General features: G+C 42.1%; 1 protein-coding gene across 1 annotated transcript in view; it reads left to right on the top strand.

Moving 5' to 3' along the window:
- Positions 1 to 12,755, top strand: part of LOC120936146 (cytochrome P450 2K1-like) — a 61,081-nt gene that overhangs the window by 7,299 nt on the left and 41,027 nt on the right. Inside the window, exons 3-4 of the mRNA XM_040348285.1 lie at positions 183 to 378; positions 3,074 to 3,236. Of these exons, the coding sequence (XP_040204219.1) occupies positions 196 to 378; positions 3,074 to 3,236 (346 nt within the window). The 5' untranslated portion in view covers positions 183 to 195. The remainder of the gene's footprint in view (positions 1 to 182; positions 379 to 3,073; positions 3,237 to 12,755) is intronic.

The raw sequence follows: 12,755 nt of genomic DNA, 5'->3' as shown, positions 1-12,755 counted from the left end.
GCAGCAGTTCAATATCTAGATTACATAATATATCTTGTGTACAACACAATTACATCTATTCCATCATAACAGATCAAACACTTCACACCCATGAATGACTTTTACAATTTGTCATGCTAACAAGTTATTACTATTTGTTTGCTTTGTATTTTACTTACCAGGCCTTTGTTCCTTCACTGTAGATATTACAGAACAATGTTTCCGGCTGAACCTGTGACGATTCTTCTGTCAGTTGCTGTGATCCTCTTCTTGGCCCTTGTATACAGCAGTATGAAGGAAGACAAGTACAAGAATTTCCCCCCTGGACCCAGACCACTGCCAATCATCGGAAATGTGCTCAGTATAAACATGCATAAACCTCATAAGACATTTATAGAGGTAAGACATTGCTTGTCCTGTGAGCCATATCTGATAAGAGAGGTATAAGTTCTTAAAAAAAAAATATATATATACTCACCTAGGATGCTGCATCTGTCGCTTTTAAGACTGAGAACTCAGCGAATAAGGCTGATCGTTTGGTTCTCAGTCTTCAGTGAGCTGGTGACTATCAGTCACTGGCTCTCTGCTCTGCCCCTCCAGCGCTGGACTGTGCAGAGGGCAAGAGTGGCTGGCTCAGGCTCTCTTTAAAGTCGGGATCAATACAAAGCCTGGACGGGGATGGATTCAGAGCCTGGACCAGCTTGATAAGATCAGCCAACAGTGGGCTTTAACCTGCTGTCAGCTGAAAACAGGTCACAGAAGTGCAGAATAAACTGCACTCCTGTGATCCATAGGAGAAGTAGGGCTAAAAAAAATGCGTTGGCTCTACTTCTCCTTTAATTTTCATCTGCAGATTGTGATAAGCCTTCTACGTACTTACAAGACAACCGTTATATCCATTCGGGTGGATTCAGGTACGAATTGCGCCCTCTTACGGAGGCGCAGCGTACCGTTTTAACACTGCGCCTCTGTAAATTACCTGCGCTACGCTTCATTCATGAAGCAGTAGCTACGTAATTTGCGCGGGCGCTCCTTAAAACTGCCCGGCATAAGGGCGCGTAATTTAAATGATCCCATAGGGGGCGTGGATCATTTAAATTAGGCGCGTTCCCGCGCCGAACGTAGTGCGCATGCTCCGTCGGGAAACTTTCCCAACGTGCATTGCGGCAAATGACGTCGCAAGGACGTCATTTGCTTCAACGTGAACGTAAATGGCGTCCAGCGCCATTCACGATTCACTTACGCAAACAATGTAATTTTCAAACATCGCGACGCGGGAACGACGGGTATACTTAGCTAATAGAAGGAGCAGCCTTACGCAGAACCCAACAAGCGTAAACGACGTAAAATGCGTACGTAGGGCGCACGTACGGTTGTGAATCGGCGTTAGTATGCAATTTGCATACTCTACGCTGATCACTACGGGAACGCCACCTAGCGGCCATCGTAAGAATGCAGCCTAAGATAAGATGGCATAAGAGCCTTATGCCAGTCATATCTTAGGCTGCAGTCGGCGTTAAAAAGCTTTCTGAATACAGAAAAGTCGTTACGCCGGCGCAACTAAGCAATTGCGCTGCGTAACTATGGTTACGCAGACGCAATTGCTTACTGAATCCACCCCATTCTCTTTAACAGCTCAATAGGCATTACTGAGCCAGAAGTTCACAGGCGTAGGGCTTTTGTCGATGTAATCAGTTTAACATCAGCTTTAGAGAACATATGGACAAATAAAAAAACACATTTTGTCACATCACAACCAAAGATGTAAATGTATTTTATTGGGATTTTATGTGATAGAGAGGGTCATGGATGGCTGCCGTGCCTCTGTGTGTAGCCTCACATAGAGGCATGGCGGCCATGCATGACCCTCTCCTTGTTCCCCATTGTTATTCTCTCTGGCGATTTTTGCATGATTGTTAAGATACCGCTGAACCATTGAAGGGATTACTAATAAATTCCCCCCTCTTCTTTTTCTGCCTTTACGCTGAGGTGGTTACCCCCTCTTCAACGTTTAGCTCGTAAGCGGCCTGCACCCGGAGCTCTATCAAGCCAAGGGTACTTTGGGGACACATTGGATGGGTTATCCCACTGTCTACCTCTTATTACTGTTTACCAACAGATGGTGACATATTTCAACTTTTTATCACTTTATACAACAAACACCTACCATATGCCCAGGAGGCTGGTTAGGTAACAACGCTGTATATACTCTATTGATCCACTTATATGCTCCTGATGAAGCGTCCTGTACGCGAAACATGTCAAGAGTAAAAGCAAGACTTAGGCCGCGTACACACGGTCGTTCCAAACCGATGAGAATGGTCCAACGGGCCATTTCCATTGGTTCACCACTGAAGTGGCCTGATGGTCTGATGTGCGTAAACACCATCGTTCCAAAACCCGATCGGGTCAGAACACAGTGATGTCAAACACACGACGTGCTGAATAAAATGAAGTTCAATGCTTCCAAGCATGTGTCGACTATATTCTGAGCATGCGTGGGTTTTGAACCGATGCTTTCTGTACTAACCATCGGTTTGGACCGATCGGGCAGCGGGCCATCGGTTCGATTTTAAAGCATGTTTTAAAATTTTGGACTGAACAACAACAGACCGATGGGCTATATACACGGTCCGGTTTGGACCGATGAAACTGAACCTCGGTCCATTCTCATCGGTTTTGTCCGACCGTGTGTACGCGACCTTACCTTTTCACATATTGATCTCAGCTTCAAGAACCAAAAAACCTGAGTTTATGAGTGTATTTGCATAAGTATATGCCTCTTTACCTTGTGTCATATATACTGAGATTATATGTTGATATTATACGGTTTTACGGAATTGTGTATACAACCTTCTTTACATGTGTTTTTTTTACTAATAAATATTTATAGTTTTTTACACTAATTACTTGTACCACCAAAAGTCCTTTTTATTAGTCCATATAAATTTCCATTATTGTAAGATAGTTCAAAATATATGACTGGTTTTGTCTTCAAATGGATTTTATTTTAAACTAAAATATTGTAATTTATAAAGTTCAGTTTAAAAGTTCAAATTTTCCTTTTTCATTTTATTTCCCATTCAATTTACAGCTATCCAAGGCATATGGTCCAGTGCTAGGTGTCCAAATAGGGATGGAGAAGATGGTTGTCCTCTGCGGTTATGACGCTGTAAAAGATGCTCTTATCAACCATGCTGATGAATTTTCGGACAGGCCAAAGACACCGCTGTTTAATAAAATTCTAAGGGGATATGGTACTTTTTATTCTATTCAATGAAGTACAATCAATGCATATCGTCTAAAGCAGGCTATTTTTTAACCAGGAGGAACCCTTGAAAAAATGTTTAGCTCTCGTGCAACCCCTGTTAAAAAAAAAATATTATATATAGAGTTCATGGTACATTATTTGATTATTAGGAGAAGTGCACCTGTAGATTGGTCATTGGAAGAATGGCCTGTCACATTATTGGTCAACTGGTCAATGGGAGAAGGGCTCCTTTACATTTGTGATCATTGGAAAAAGGGACCCTTAAAGTGGTAGTAACATGCATTTTTTTAAGCCCTGTAAAAAAAATTGCATAATGTGCTAGTATGCATCGCATACTAGCATATTATGAAATACTAACCATAGAATGAAGCCTTCTAGCGCTGCACTGTAACTGTTGAAGGCACTTTTATCTTCCCCCAGTCTTCCTTCTGGGTTTGTATCCTCCAGATGTCAAGTTGACATCACTGGCTGGTTTATTCATACAGTGTGAATAAACCATGCAGGTTTAGGAGATATTCACTGTACCTACAGGTAATTGATATAAAGAGCTATGTACACCATCACAGGATGGTGCCGTGGGTGTACATTAACTGCTTGCCAACCGCCACACTCAGATATACGTCTGCAGCATGGCACGGACAGGCAAAGGGATGTATATATATGTCCCCTTTAAGAAGCAGCATTGTCGACACGCGCGCCGCAAGCTCTGTGACTTCGACCGCGGGCATACCTGCGATCGTGTCACGGTGAGGAAGAACGGGGAAATGCTGATGTAAACAAGCATTTCCCCAGTCTTCCTAGTGACAGGACGGTGATCACTGTCTTGTCACACACACAGCCCATCCCCCCTACAGTTAGAAGCACTCCCTAGGGCACACTTAACCCCGTCAGTGCCACCTAGTGGTTAAACCCTTCATGCCAGTGTAATTTTCACAGTAATCAGTGCATTTTTATAGCACTGATCGCTGTAAAAATGACAATGGTCCCAAAAATGTGTCAAAAGTGTCCAATGTGTCTGTTATAATATCGCAGTCACGATAAAAATCGCAGATCGCCGCCATTACCATTAAAAAAATAAAAATGCCATAAAACTATCCCCTATTTTGTAGACGCTACATATCGGCCTAAACTGAGGAAATAAAAAATGTTATATATTTTTTGTGGATATTTATTATAGCAAAAAGTTAAAAATTCAATATTTTTTACTTTTTGTTTATAGCGCAAAAAATAAAAAGCGCAGAGGTAATCAAATACCTCAGTCAGTTAAAGTGACGCAGTGCCGAATCGCAAAAAAGTGGCCTGGTCTTTGGCCAGCAAAATGGTCCTTGGCTGAAGTGGTTAAGGTAATACAGTGCCACGTCTTAATCATGAAATATTAAAGATTGAGAGATGAAAGAATGGACTTTGTAGGCACCACTGATAAAAAAATGTTTGTATTTATAACAATCACATATACTGTAAATTCTAAAATAATATATAAAAACAATACTGTAGCAGCCTACAGTTTAAATACTTGATACCATCAAGAATGGCTGCTTGGATCAGGGATATAGGATAGCACCACTCTGATACATATAACATGGCTGTAGAGATTATACAGTAGCATGGAAACAAGCTCTACATGTTTCTCGGGAACCACTTCTTCAGGAGCTTATATGTATTTTCTGGATAGAATAGAAAGACATCAAATGAGTATATATATAATATTATTTATATATTTACAATTTAAACAAAATATATATAATCTCCTGAAGAAGTGGTTCCTGTGAAACATGTAGAGCTTGTTTTCATGCTACTGTATAATCTCTACAGCCATGTTATATGTATCAGGGTGGTGCTATCCTATATCCATGATTCAAGCAGACATTTTTGATGACATCAAGGATTTATGTTTCAATAGTGTTTATGTTTCAATAGAAAGGATTTAAACTGTAGGCTGCTACAGTATTGTTTGCATATGTTTTAAAATGTACATGTGATTGTTATAACTAAAATGTGTTTATCAGTGGTGCCTAAGTCCATTATTCTCTCAATCTTTAGTACCTACAGGTAAGCCTTATTATAGGTTTACCTGTAGGTACAAGTCAAACAAATTAGTTTACTTCCCGGCAAAGTGGCAAATTAACCCTTTTCATTGGTGGTCAGTGAGGAAGGCCCCGTGGTATTGGTAGTTAGTAGGGGTGCGCATCTTTACTAGTCTCACGATTCGATTACGATTATCAGGTAAGCGATTCGATTCCGTGATGCATTGTGATTACCGACGAGCTCCTACTTCTGCTTGGGCCGCCTAGGCTTCCTCCCTGCGACCTTCTGGGACACATCACAGGTGGTGACAGGTACTCTTTATGGAGGGATCGGGGTCTAAAAGACCCCAAATCCCTTCTTTGCACTTCAAAGTATTCAGATCGCCAAAAAACGGCGATTCTGAATACTGTAATTTTTTCTGGCGCCATTGGCAGCCGAGTAAAGCGGAAGTGACGTTGTGACGTCGCTTCAGTGTTTACATACAGACTGGAACGAAGCCAACGCTTCGTTCCAGTCTGTTTCTAGCCACTGGAAGCAGCAGCTCGTGGATCGGGTCTCCTGGTGGGACAGGAGGCCCGGTCAGAGCGCCGGAAGGCGGCGGGAGGGGGGGATGTCCCCTCCCGCTCCTCCGGGATAACAACCGAGCGGCTTTTAGCCTCATCGGTTGTTATCACTGGAAAGCCGACCGCCCACTCTAAAAATGTATCGGATGATGCCTGCAGCTGCGGGCATCATCCCGGTAGTTGATTTTCCTGGTCGCATGCATCGGAATCGCATCAGGGACACCCGAATCGTGATGCACCGATGTGGCGATTAATTTTGGCACCCCTAGTAGTTAGTGGGAGAAGGACCCCTCACATTAGTGGCAGACAGCTAAAAAGATCACTGGTGTCATTGAATACTTAAAGAGACAAGAGGAAATACTCCACTGATTTCATGCCACTTGCTCTGCCAAGTGATATCCATGTTAGGACTATGCAGGCACCATCAGGCAGAAAATCAATACACCACTGCTTAAGCTATGGAGGAGCCCTAGACGTCCATGGGACCCTTATTGAGAAAGAATAATCTAAAAATAAACATCAGCATAAATATTAACTGGTATGGTTCAGCTCTTAACTTGATGATCAGTGGCAGCAGCTTGCAGTCCTTTAACCACTTTCCCACCGGACCATTTGTCAGCCTTAAGACCAGAGGTGTTTTTACAATTTTCCACTGCGCTGCTTTAACTGGTAATTGCGCGGCCATACAATGTTGTACCCAAACAAAATTTGCGTCCTTTTTTTCCCACAAATAGAGCTTTCTTTTGATGGTATTTGATTGCCTCTGCGATTTTTAATGTTTGCGATATAAACGGAAAAAGAGCGAAAATTTTGAGAAAAAATGATATTTTCTACTTTTTGTTATAAGAAAAATCGAACAAACTCAATTTTAGTCATACATTTTGGCCAAAATGTATTCAGCCACATGTCTTTAGTAAAAAAAATGCCAATAAGCGTATATTTATTGGTTTGCGCAAAAGTTATAGCATCTACAAACTAGGGTACATTTTCTGGAATTTACACAGCTTTTATTTTATGACTGCCTATCTCAATTCTTGAGGTGCTAAAATAGCAGGGAAGTACAAAACCCCCCCAAATGACCCCATTTTGGAAAGTAGACACCCCAAGGAACCTGCTGAAAGGCATGTTGAGTCCATTGAATATTTTTTTTTTTTGTAACAAGTGATTGAATAATGACAAAAAAAAAAAAAAGAAATTACAAAAATTTGTCACTAAATGATATATTGCTCACACATGCCATAGTTATATGTGGAATTGCACCCCAAAATACATTCTCCTGCTTCTCCTGAGTACGGGGATACCACATGTGTGAGACTTTTTGGGAGCCCAACCACGTACGGGGGCCCCGAAAATCAAGCACCGCCTTCAGGATTTCTAAGGGCGCAAATTTTTGATTTCACTTCTCACTACCTAAGACAGTTTTGAAGGCCATACAATGCCCAAATAGCACAAAATCCCCCCAAATGACCCCATTTTGGAAAGTAGACACCCCGAGGAATCTGCTGAGGGGCATATTGAGCCCACTGAATATTTTTTTTTTTTGTACCAAGTGATTGAATAATGACAAAAAAAAAAAGAAAAAAGAAATTACAAAAAGTTGTAACTAAATGATATATTGCTCATACATGCCATGGTTATATGTGGAATTGCACCCCAAAATACATTCTGCTGCTTCTCCTGAGTACGGGGATACCACATGTGTGGGACTTTTTGCGAGTCTAGCCGCGTACGGGACCCCGAAAACCAAGCATCGCCTTCAGGATTTCTAAGGGCGCAAATTTTTTATTTCACTCCTCACTACCTATCACAGTTTTGAAGGCCATAAAATGCCCAAATAGCACAAACCCCCCCCAAATGACCCCATTTTGGAAAGTAGACACCCCAGGCTATTTGCTGAGAGGCATGTTGAGTCCATGGAATATTTAATATTTTGCCACAAGTTGCGGGAATATGACAATTTTTTTTTTTTTTGCACAAAGTTGTCACTAAATGATATATTGCTCACACATGCCATGGGCATATGTGGAATTACACCCCAAAATACATTCTGCAGCTTCTCCTGAGTACGGGGATACCACATGTGTGGGACTTTTTGGGAGCCTAGCCGCGTACGGGACCCCGAAAACCAAGCACGGCCTTCAGGATTTCTAAGGGCATACATTTTTGATTTCACTCCTCACTACCGATCACTACCTATCACAGTATTGAAGGCCATAAAAGGCCAAGATGGCACACAACCCCCCCAAATGACCCCATTTTGGAAAGTAGACACCCCAAGCTATTTTCTGAGAGGCATTTTGAGTTCATGGAATATTTTATATCTTGCCACCAGTTGCTGGAATATGACAAACTTTTTTTTTTTTTTTTTTTTTTTGCACAAAGTTGTCACTAAATGATATATTGCTCACACATGCCATGGTTATATGTGGAATTGCACCCCAAAATACATTCTGCTGCTTCTCCTGAGTACGGGGATACCACATGTGTGGGACTTTTCGGGAGCCTAGCTGCGTACGGGGCCCCGAAAACCAAGCACCGCCTTCAGGATTTCTAAGGGCGCAAATTTTTGATTTCACTCCTCGCTGCCTATCACAGTTTCGGAGGCCATGGAATTCCCAGATGGCACACAACCCCCCCAAATGACCCCATTTTGGAAAGTAGACACCCCAAGCTATTTGCTGAGAGGCATGGTGAGTATTTTACAGCGCTCATTTATTTTTGAAAATGAAGAAAGATATATATATATTTTTTTTTTTTCTTTTTTCAATTTTCAAATCTTTGTGACAAAAAGCAAGATCTGCAAAATACTCAACATACCTCTCAGCAAATAGCTTGGGGTGTCTACTTTCCAAAATGGGGTCATTTGGGGGGGTTTTGTGCCATCTGGGCATTCCATGGCCTCCGAAACTGTGATAGGTAGTGAGGAGTGAAATCAAAAATTTACACCCTTAGAAAGCCTGAAGGTGGTGATTGGTTTTTGGGGTCCCGTACGCGGCTAGGCTCCCAAAAAGTCTCACACATGTGGTATCCCCGTACTCAGGAGAAGCAGCAGAATGTATTTTGGGGTGTAATTCCACATATGCCCATGGCATGTTTGAGCAATATATCATTTAGTGACAACTTTGTGCAAAAAAAATAAAATAAAATAATAATAATTCTCTTTCCTACAACTTGTGTCAAAATATAAAATATTCCATGGACTCGAGATGCCTCTCAGCAAATAGCTTGGGGTGTCTACTTTCCAAAATGGGGTCATTTGGGGGGGTTTTGAACTGTCCTGGCATTTTATGAACAACATTTAGAAGCTTATGTCACACATTACCCACTCTTCTAACCACTTGAAGAAAAAGCCCTTTCTGACACTGTTTGTTTACATAAAAACATATTATTTTTTTGCAAGAAAGTTAAGTTGAACCCGCAAACATTATATATTATTTTAAAGCAAAGGCCCTACAGATTAAAATGGTGGGTGTTGCATTTTTTTTTACCACGCAGTATTTGCGCAGCGATTTTTCAAATGCATTTTTTTGGGCAAAAATACATATTTTTTTATTTTAATGCACTAAAACACACTATATTGCCCAAATGTTTGATGAAATAAAAAAGATGATCTTAGGCCGAGTACATAAATACCAAACACGACATGCTTTAAAATTGCGCACAAATGCGCAGTGGCGACAGACTACATACATTTTTAAAAGCCTTTAAAAGCCTCTACGGGTTACCACATTAGATTTACAGAGGAGGTCTACTGCTAAAATTACTGCCCTCGATCTGACCTTCGCGGTGATACCTCACATGCATGGTACAATTGCTGTTTACATATGACGCCAAACCGACGTTTGCGTTCGCCTTTGCGCAAGAGCAGGGGGGGACAGGGGTGCTTTTTTTTTATTTATTTTTTTTTATTATTATTTAATTTGCTTTTTTAATTTTATTTTAAACTGTTCCTTACTTTTTTTTATTATTTTTATAATTTTTATTGCCATCTTAGGGCATGTAAATATCCCCTATGATAGCAATAGTTAGTGACAGGTACTCTTTTTTGAAAAAATTGGGGTCTATTAGACCCTAGATCTCTCCTCTGCCCTTAAAGCATCTGACCACACCAAGATCGGTGTGATAAAATGTTTTCCCACTTTCCCAATGGCGCAGTTTATATCCGGGGAGGGGACATACCCTCCCACTGCTTGTAAAAGCAGTTTAGAGGCTAATTAGCCACTAGGACTGCTTTTACATGAAAGCCGACCGCTGGCTGAAAAGAATGATACCAAGATGATGCCTAAACCCGCAGGCATCATTCTGGTATAACCATTCAAAGTCCAGCAACATACCAGTACGTTGATGGTTCTTGTTGGACATATATTGTAATCTTTTTTTTTTTTCATGCAGCCTGTTGGCTGAACGAAAAAAAGATTGATCGGTGGGTATGCCCACCATTAGAATACCTCCCTTCATCCACCCACTTCTAATGATGGGCATACATGCACCATTTATATATGCCAAAGCATGGGGGCATCCTCCCGCAAAAAAGTTATGCCGCTCACACACGTATGTACGCCGCATAAAAAGTTATGGCGCATACACACGGTCGGACTTTTCCACGGGCAAGCTTCCGACGGAATTTCGACCGTATGTACGCGGCATTAGGAGCAAAATCGCTCCTCCGCCCCTAATGCCCCCATGCTTCGGCATATATGCTCTTTTTTTAACTGTGGTGGTGAAATCACCTCCCACAGTGTTGGAGTCGCGGCTTTATGTATCGTGGGAGCAAACGCTGTTGCTGTCACGCTAAATAAATCCGCGCTGCAACTGAATGGCGTACCTGCTAAGCAAATGATGGTTAACATTATAACAAAGTAAAATTACATTTTAACAGTAAGATCTTACCATACCATACCTGCAAAGCAAATATCAAAAACAAAACAAAACATTTTTTAACGCAACCTGTGCCTAAAAAATATATATGCCGAAGCATGGGGGCATCCTCCCGCAAAAAAAGTTATGCCACGTACACACGGTCGAACTTTTCCACGGGCAAGCCTCCGTCGGAATTTCGACCGTATGTACGCGGCATTAGGAGCAAAATCGCTCCTCCGCCCCTAATGCCCCCATGCTTCGGCATATATGCTCTTTTTTTAACTGTGGTGGTGAAATCACCTCCTACAGCGTTGGAGTCGCGGCTTTATATATCGTGGGAGCAAACGCTGTTGCTGTCACGCTAAATAAATCCGCGATGCAACTGAATAGCGTACCTGCTAAGCAAATGATGGTTAACAATAAAACAAACATTACAGTATAACATACCATACCTGCAAAGCAAATACAATAAAACATTGTAAAAATAGAGAGAATAGATATAGAACAATAGTGAGTGGACAGTAGAGAGTGAACATAAGAGAACAATAAAGAGAGGAGAAAAATACAACCACAACTATTTTTGGATTTTTTATTTTATATTTTTTTTGTGTTTTTGTGTGTTTTTTTATTTTTTTTCTACTTTTTTTCACTTTTATGAAAACTATAAACTGAACGTTGCAGATTATGGTCTCTCAAAATGTGATGGCCATCACATATTCCGAGACCCTGTGTTGGTGTGCCTAGGACTGTGTGGTGCTGTACCCTACGCTAAAACTGAACTAGTGTGTGGTAGCGTTTGAAACATACACCAATGCAGAGACCAGGTTGGTCAGGACAGTCGGGACAATAAAAGCGGGTGTCACGCCTAAATCCGAGTTTGCTGCAGACACGACATCTTTTTTGGCGGGTTCTTTGGGTAGGGGTACCAGCGAGGACAAAGGGAAAATGCCTCTCATACAGCCGGCTCACTGCATTTGCGTTGGGAAGGTGGGGCACAGCACCATCTGGAAACAGAAGGGCTTCGACGATCTCTTCCTGGAATTTTAGGAAGGATCCAGTCCGTCCTGAAGCTCTGTATAGCACATGAGCGTTCAGCAAAGCCAATTGAAACAAATACACTGATACTTTTTTGTACCAGCGTTTGGACCTCCGGGCAATTAGGTACGGCGCCAACAACTGGTCATTGAGGTCCACCCCTCCCATGTTAAGGTTGTACTCGTGGATACAGAGGGGTTTCTCCACAAAACCAGTCGCCGTAGGAATTTGGACTGCCGTGTCTGCGTGAAGCGAGGACAGAACAAAAACATTCCGTGAATCCCTCCACTTCACTGCTAACAAATTATTACACCGTAAGCAGGCTCTCTCCCCCCGACTAAGACGGGATTCTACAAGCCGTTGGGGGATGCCCCGGCGATTAGGTCGCACGGTGCCACATGCGCCAATTCCATAATCAAAAAGGTGACTAAAAAGTGGCACGCTTGTGTAATAATTGTCCACGTACAAGTGGTACCCCTTTCCGAATAAGGGTGACACCAATTCCCACACTATCCTACCAGCGCTCCCTATGTAATCAGGGCAATTCTCCGGCTCTACGTGACTGTCTTTTCCCTCGTAAACCATAAAGCTAGATGTATAGCCTGTTGCCCTGTCACAGAGCTTATACAACTTGACCCCGTATCTGGCACGCTTGCTGGGAAGGAATTGTTTGAATGACAAGCGGCCAGAAAACGTAATCAGGGACTCATCAACGCAGACAACTTGTTGGGGATTATACAAGGCTGCAAACCGTTCGTTGAAGTGGTTTACGAGGGGCCGAATTTTGTAGAGCCGATCGAATTCAGGGTCTCCCCGAGGACGACAGAGTTCATTGTCACTAAAATGCATGAACCGCAAGATCTGCTCGTATCGTGTCCTGGCCATGGAGGCAGAGAAAATGGGCATATGGTGAACTGGGTGCGTGGACCAATATAACCGCAGCTCACTCTTTTTAGTAATGCCCATATTGAGGGAAAGGCCCAGAAAGATCTTAAATTTGGAAACCGTAATTGGCTTCCAAT

This window comes from Rana temporaria, chromosome 4, assembly GCF_905171775.1.
Source record: "Rana temporaria chromosome 4, aRanTem1.1, whole genome shotgun sequence".
Classification (NCBI taxonomy): domain Eukaryota; kingdom Metazoa; phylum Chordata; class Amphibia; order Anura; family Ranidae; genus Rana; species Rana temporaria.
This window is presented reverse-complemented; position numbering and strand designations above follow the sequence as displayed.